At 33.9% G+C, this 8,300-nt stretch overlaps 1 protein-coding gene across 1 annotated transcript; it reads left to right on the top strand.

Moving 5' to 3' along the window:
* The first annotated feature begins 880 nt into the window (after positions 1-880).
* On the top strand, positions 881-2,550 carry LOC133194675 (uncharacterized). Its single transcript, XM_061330580.1, has one exon. It carries the CDS (start codon positions 888-890, stop codon positions 2,544-2,546), a length of 1,659 nt encoding a protein of 552 aa, XP_061186564.1. The 5' UTR covers positions 881-887; the 3' UTR covers positions 2,547-2,550.
* The last annotated feature ends 5,750 nt before the right edge of the window (positions 2,551-8,300 follow it).

Below are 8,300 nucleotides of genomic sequence, written 5' to 3'. Positions count from 1 at the left end.
CTTATTCTATCTGGAAATTATTGGAACTACGAATTCCGGGACGCGTTTGATTAACACATCTTTGCACTTACACAAATTTTAACTTAATCCTTAATATTTAAGAAAAGAAGCGATTTTGTTATGTATTAATGAAAAATATTACATCTATAATCCAGAAAACTCAGAGTAAAATTGTTCGAAAGCAAAACCAGCTCACCAGTATTGTCAGTCCGTTCTCTGTAATGTGTATAGAGTTTAACAAATTGAACACACCCGTGAAACGTAAACTGTTTTTGTAAACAGGGCACGAGCTCTGTTATTGTTAATGTTTACGATTCACCGGGTGTGTTCAATTGTTAAACTCTGCACACACCACTGAGCACGGACTTACAATACTGCGAGTGGGTTTTGCATTCGAACATTTCTACTCTGAATTTTCTGGGTTATAGTTTAAATATTTTTCATTAATACACAACCAAATTGCCACTTTTCTTATGTATTAAGAATCAAATTAAAATATATGAAAGCGCAAGGATGTGTCAATCCAACGCGTCCAGAAATTCGAAGTTTTAATAACCTCGAGATGAAATAAGATTTGTATTTTATTTTAGTATGAAATGCTATAGCAATATACAAGTCATGAAATTATACAGAAAATTTGAGAAAATATTCACTTCAAATCCGTGTCCAAGCACTTTTAAATATATATAGACTTTATTTTTGTGGTCAGAACCAGGAGATAAAACTCTTCGGCAAGAGAAATTTACTAAGGTGTACATTGTGGCCCATGGGCCTAGCTCTTACTCATAATCATCCAAATGTAATCCCACACGTCCTAATAAACCTTATTGTTCTATAGAAAGAATAAATAATTTCACTTTCTCTCAATTAGCAGAATTTTCAAAGCAATGGATCTCCAGTGTAGTGCCCAGGTTGTTATCCGATGTGACCTTTGTGAGACAGCTGGAGTACAGATGCTCTGTGATTTCTGTCATGTCAATTTATGTATAGCTTGTATAGGAAAACACGTTTCTGATGGCTATGAAAAACATAAAGTGGTTCCATTCAAAGTACAGAAATCAACCTTGATCTATCCAAGGTGTACAATGCATCCGACCAAAAGCTGTGATTTACAATGTAAGGAGTGCAACATTTCTGTTTGTTCATTTTGCTCGGAATCCAAACAACACGAAGAGCATGATCTCGTACACCTTTCAGAAATCTTTGCTGCAAAGAAAGTATTCATTGAAAACGATGAGACAGAATTAGAAAAATATATTTCTTCAACATATAGAACAATAGTTATTGAAATAGAAGCTCAGATGGCCAGGTTACATGGTGATTATGAAAAACTTACAGAATTTGTTACAGAACGGGGCAAACAATGGCACAGAGCTATTGAAAGAGTCACCAAGGAAATGGTGGTGGAAATCAATGAGATGAAAGGAAGACACCAGAGCATTCTGAAACAACAACTGGACGAAATAGGAATGATACAATCTCTTATTGATGAAACACTGCTTACCATGAAGAAAATTAAAGAATCGAATGATGTGTCCATGGCTTTGGAGTACACCTCGAGAGTCAAAGAATTTAAGAAATCTCCGAAAGTTCAAATATCTCTACCGACATTCAGTCCACAATATATAGACAGTGAACAGGTTCATAAGTTGTTTGGATCTTTATCACCTTTACTCGCCAAACGGGAAGCAGACAGTTACAGACTATTGAACCCTGAAGCCACAGTTAAAGCACTGCTGGAAGAGCCAAAGCTCATATCTTCTATAAATACTGGATGCAAAAACCTCTGCAGTGTTACATGTCTTAGTGAAGAAGAAATCTGGACAAGTTCAGGGGTCAGTGGTTTAATGCAATGCTTCAACACTCAAAGCTCACTTGAAACGTCTGTCAAAGCCAAATCAAGAGAATTTCCAAGTGATATAACGTTAACAAGTGATGGAGATCTATTGTACAGTGACTGGAAAACAAAAACCGTGAATATCCTGAAAAATAAAAAGATAAAGGAAGTTATTAGACTGCATGGCTGGATACCTAACAATATGTGCGTCACCTCCTCTGGCGATCTCCTGGTTACCATGTACAGTGATGATAAAACACAATCCAAAGTTGTCCGTTACTCTGGCTCCACAGAGAAAGAAACAATCCAGTTTGATGATGAGGGAAAACCTCTTTATTCAGGAAACAAGTTCACTAAATATATCAGTGAGAATAGAAACCTGGATATATGTGTGTCTGACTACGGAGCTGGTGCTGTAGTGGTGGTCAATCAGGCTGGAAAACTCATGTTTAGATACACTGGTCACATCTCAACTATCAAGATAGACCCGTTTAAGCCAAGAGGTATCACGACAAACAGTCACTATCAGATCTTGGCATCAGATTATGAGAACCACTGCATTCACATCTTAGACCAAGATGGGCATTTCCTCCGTTATGTAGATAATGTGACTACCCCATATGGTCTGTGTGTGAACAAAAGTGATTATCTCTTTGTTGCTGAAAATTACACAGGGAATGTCAAGAAAATCAAATATATCAAATACTAGTAATTACAGACTGTGTACTGAATGAAATATGAAGATAACGAACAGAAATCAAGCTCAAAAGTCCATTGAAACAAGATAAATTTGGAGCAAAGCAAACACGGACTTCTATAAACATCAGAGGCGGGATCAGGTGCCCTGCGGGAGTTGTCAACCGGTCACAACCGCCGTGTGCTCATTGTCATGATTTGGCAAACGGAAAATCCGTAGAGATTCAGTGTAAAAATAATGGCCTAACAATTTGTATGAAAAACATCAGTCAACATTTGACTTAATTATGGATTGTATTTGCTGACAAGGCCATTGTATAAACCACAGAATTTGCGAAAGTTGACTTTAAACGAAACCGTTGATATTCTTGTTTCATCAACTTATTTAATTCTCAATAGCTTGCCTCATTTTAGAAATTGTTCGTACGTAGAGCATGCTCTTGCGTATCTAATCAACTGGGAGGCATAAATTCCATATATGCAGTTCATAATGGTATATTGCTGCATAAATAAGGGAAATTAACGATAGAAAATTTAAGTCATATTTGTCAAGAAGTTTTGTTGTTAGGTTACCATTAACGATTTTTACTAGTAAAATATATCCAAATATGAAACAGATGTGCCAGAATCTGTGGTATGCTTTATTTCGAACTCAGAGGGATATATTTAATCAGCATAGGAATGAAAATGAATTTTAATAATTGCTAAAACTTCTTCGATATATCTGTATGTTGAATTGAAGGGCACAGCAAGAGATTTCTTCTTTTCATGTAGACGTTTTTGAATAAATTCTGCTTCATATGAATACAAAAATAGAAATGTATTTACCCATATAGATATGATAGATATGATAAAGCTTTTTCTTTTGGTAGTTCCTACCATTTGTAATATTTTCCAAACTATATTTAAGCATAAAAACAGTGCTTGGCAATGTAAGTGCAGAAATTGGATTCTAAACTTCTGATATGAAGGAATAGGGTTTGCTCATCCAGGTTACTGCATGATCCGCCCCCACCCTGCCCCAACTAAAAACTTGATCCGTCCATGCATTTCTATTCTACTTTAAAAGAATGTGTTCAAAGGTCAATATGCAAATTGACTCAATTATGTAAGTTGTGACTCATTCCTTCAAGACACACATTTGAAATCTATCAGTAAGAAAAAATATGCACGTATTTTTGTAGACGATCAATAGAAGTACTTTTAAAAGTATTGATCAGATAATCATGTGTAGAGGTTTAGAGTGCACCAAAATGTAAATCTTAACTTCTGATTCTCCAAAATTGTAAATTTGCCATCTAGTCTGAAGAGCAACATGATACATTCTGATCATGTATTAACTTAAAATATTAAAAATATCCTATCTAAATTAGATTTCTTTTGTTTGTTTGTTTTCATATATATTACTCAACACCTTTGCAATAAATGTATTTATGGATTTTAGTTACACTTGTATTACCAGGATTAGCAAAGAAAAGGACTCAACATTACTTATCTGGATTTTTGTAATGGGACAAAGCATCACTGTTTTTAAAATGTATTACATAAAATGTTTGTTCATAATACACAAATAGGCAATATCAAACAATTCGCAAGTGATTTAAGGTTAAGTATAGGCGTTTCTTTGCAAATGAACTAATAAAAATGCAAAAGAGGTATATTTATTATACAGAGAAAGCTTAAATTTATTTTCTTGTACATACTTAGTTCCCAAGGCATGTCATAGCTAATGCACATTATGACGTCATATTATGACGTCATAAATGATTGTTCTTTAGTACTCAAAGTAAAAAAACACATCAACAAACGGCTTTGGCGCAAGGGCATACCCTATTTATTTTTAAGTAAATAATGTATAAAACAGCAAAGAATATTCTAAAGATTAATAAAAGTGCTGCACAAATCCTACGCACTTTCTCGTTTGATAAAAATTTGAGGAAACTTACGCTGGACTGTGAATTTTTACCCCGTTTCAACTCAAAACTTTACATATAGTAACTAAACAATTGATCTGTCGACATTTGTGCAGCAATATCACAAATCCTTGAAATATTCTGCTTCTAATTAGACCCTGTTTCTGTAAAAATAAATAGGGTATGCCCTTGCGCCGAAGCTTTTTTGTTGATGTTCTTTATAACTTTGTGTAGTAGAGAGCAAGGACGTCATAATATGACGTCATAATGTGTACTGGCTATGAATTGTCGCGGGTACCAAGTTTGCAATAGAAAATAAGTTTTAACCTTTTCTGTATAATAAGTATAGCCCTTATGCGTTTTAATTAGTTCAGTTTCATAGAGACGTCTATACTTAGCCTTAACTCACTTGCGAAAGAACATTTAACATTCTAAAAAGTAAATAGTATCTCTAAACTATAAAGTCAAACCTGACCTTGTCGTCTCTAACATCTTCACTTTCACACTATGACAGAGCAATCTGGTATCCTTTCCCACTTTGAGAGAATATTACTTTTATTCAATAAATAAATCACAGTATTTCACTGTTGAAAATGCAATAAATTAAATTAGATATAAGGTAAGTAAAATCATCTGAATACAACATTCTTCCAATATTTTATCACACAACATTTTCTCTCGTCCATGTTAAGTGTGTGTGTATACGGTTAAATCTGACTTTGTCAAACATTACGTGTTAAGTGTGTGTGTATACAGTTACATCTGACTTTGTCAAACATTTTTTTCTTGGATAATATTTTGCACAAAACTTTTCATATCTATTAAATAACATCTTTTGTCAGGTTAGGGGATACGCAGTTTTAAAGAGCAATTACCAATGTAGAGCATCCTCTCAGTGCATGATGACCTCTGCGTTCAATCCAAAAACTCTTTTCCACGAAAGCTGTGTGGAAAATCAAGTCGAAAACTGCTACATATAGTAGACTGTATTTGTTCTATAGATCCAAGTAAATTCAAAAATTTCTTTCATTGTCCAGTCAGAGGTTCCAGGTTCCATTCCGACCTGGGGTAATGGTAATGTGTTATGGTAATGCATTGTAATCATTACATTTTTTCAAAGTAATTGGGTGTAATGTGTAATGGATCCATCTTTCAATTACAAGTAATTGTAATGTAATGCATTACTTTCAAAAATTTGTCAGTAATGACCATTACTTTTCAATTACATTTCAATTATATTTTGTTTTTTAATATCTTTTTATTGCAAGGCCATTGAGAGTTGTTTTATTTATTTATAATATTAAAGTCTTTAAAATTAAAATCCCATACCATAATCCTATGTCAGAAAAAATGACAATACGATATATTTTTTTAAAACTCATTAAAATGATTTGGGGAAGGAGGAGGCCTGGGGGGGGGGGGGGGCACACGCTGTCGTGATAATGTTAAATATTAGAATATACTTTTGTACCAAATATCAAAATGTCTTAAAAATATGTAAAAGAATGTAAAAGAATATTAATTTTAAGAGTAGTGTCCAAGCATGTCACGGCTATTATGGGTACATGGTATGAGATCAAGTCCAATTAATAATTTTACAAATAAAGAGCAGTATAGCAAGATAAATCTATTACAAAAACAACACATTCATTGACAAATAATTCTCGCGGAAGTGCAGCATTTCTAATTACTGTACCCTAGATCTCTACATGTAAAGTCGGCAGTTTTTAATGAGGAAAATTATCTTATCAACTGTGTCTGAGGAAAGACGTTTTCTCAATTTTAGGATGAGAATTCCATCTCTTTAACACTCTTTTATTGAATTTATTTATTCGAATGTCGTTTCGTTATTCGATTGTCGGTCCATTCGACTGATAGTCGAATAGTCGACTATTCGTTGACATCCCTAATACATACTCATTTAAGTAAATTTAGCGAATTTGCAATATACACGTCTTTCTTTAATTATTACTAACGAATATGTTAGGAAAACAATTATTACGAAACATACCTAGAATAACTAAGGTTTTATTATGAACTGAATTCCATGCATATACAAATGCTTAACGAAAATAAAGTCTGTTCAATATATATCAAATTTTAAGATCCTTGAAAATTCGTTAAAAAGATGTAAATTTCAGTATTTTTAACCTCTATGGGACTCAACATCAGTTTGTATTATCCGTAAATTCGCTATATCAGAGTTCATATATCCGTAAAAAATTACTTTAAAAAAAGTTAAGAATTTTGTCGGGGACCCCCAAAAAACTTCTCTATTTCCGTGAATTCCCTATATCCGTCTTCGTACTATACGGATTTTACTGTATGTGTAAAAAATTCTCGAACGGGACGAAAAACAACATACAATCAAAAGGTAAATCCTTTTATTACTGTAAAATGCTTTAAATTAACATCAGAGTATTATTACGTGATGGACATTTAAGTATAGAGAATTTGGTCCTATAAGGAATGGAAAAACCTTAAGGGTAAGAGCAAAATTAAAGTTATAAACACCAGTGGCAAGATTCCTAAGGAATTGATGTTAAGTTTTGGGTGTAGTAAATCTGAAGAAGAATGAGACACCTGGTTCATATATATCAATCGGAACCTAGGGGAGAAACATGGTTACTTTACCCAATCCCCATCTCTAGATAAGAGACAATTTAAGTACTGTGTGATTTGCCCTCAGATAGAGGTGTCTTAATAATCAATTCAATCATTAACTCAGACAGTAAAAGGAAAACCTATATATCCTTTGCAAGAACCTGATCATACACGATACATAAGAAATATCTTTAAAATCTTCTTGATTTTCTGATTGACAATATCTATGTGGTTTTTAGAGACCAGGTCTTCCAACAATCTATTTGAATTTCCATGGGTACCAATTGCGCCCCGTTATTAGCAGACCTATTTTTGTATTCATATGAAGCAGAATTTGTTCAAAATCTTTCACGTGAAAAGAAGAAAACATTTGCTGTGCCCTTACACTCGACATTTAGATATATCGACGACGTATTGTAAATTAACAATGGTTATTTCCATTCTTATGTCGACACGATATATCTCGGTGAGCTTAAGATAAAAGATACCACAGAGTCTGACACATCTGTTTCATATTTGGATATTTTATTAGAAAAAGACGTCAATGGTAATCTAACAACAAAGCTTTATGATAAAGGTGATGACTTTTACTTTCCATCGTCAACTTCCCTTACTTATGCAGCAATATACCCTTACTACCTGCATACGGGGTTTATATCTCTCAGTTGATTCGATACGCCAGAGCATGCTCTACGAACGAACAATTTCTAAAACGAGGTAAGTTATTGACAAACAAGTTGATGAAACACGAATATCAGCAGTCTCGTTTAAAGTCATCATTTCGTAAGTTCTATGGTCGATTACGGATACAATGACCTTGTCAGCAAATACAATCTTTCATCAAGTCAAATGCTGGCTGACTTTTTTCACACCAATTGTTAGGCCATTTTTTATACACCGAATTGTCGACGGATTTTTCCGTTATTTTCCGATCATGACAAGGAGCATACGGCGGGTGTGACCGGTCGGCAGGGGATGCTTACTCCTCCAAGGCACCTGATCCCACCTCTTATGTCTTAGAGGTCCGTGTTTGCTCTGCTCCTATTTTGTAATGTTTAATGGACATTTGAGCTCGAATACTGTCCGTTATCTTTACATACTAGTATTTCATGTTATGAAAGCATTGAATGTATAATATTCTTCAAATTTGTCTAAATCATGACATTTGTCATGTTAAGGTCGAGGGTTACTGACTCAGAGGATTGAAATTTATATCTTATGTTCCATCAATAAAAGGTAATTTCTAATCT

Source organism: Saccostrea echinata, unplaced genomic scaffold, assembly GCF_033153115.1.
Source record: "Saccostrea echinata isolate AGI-Se365-2 ecotype Australia unplaced genomic scaffold, CSIRO_AGI_Sech_v1 ptg000029l, whole genome shotgun sequence".
In the NCBI taxonomy this organism is placed as follows: domain Eukaryota; kingdom Metazoa; phylum Mollusca; class Bivalvia; order Ostreida; family Ostreidae; genus Saccostrea; species Saccostrea echinata.
Note: the sequence above shows the minus strand (reverse complement) of the source record. Positions and strands in the feature narration are given on the sequence as shown.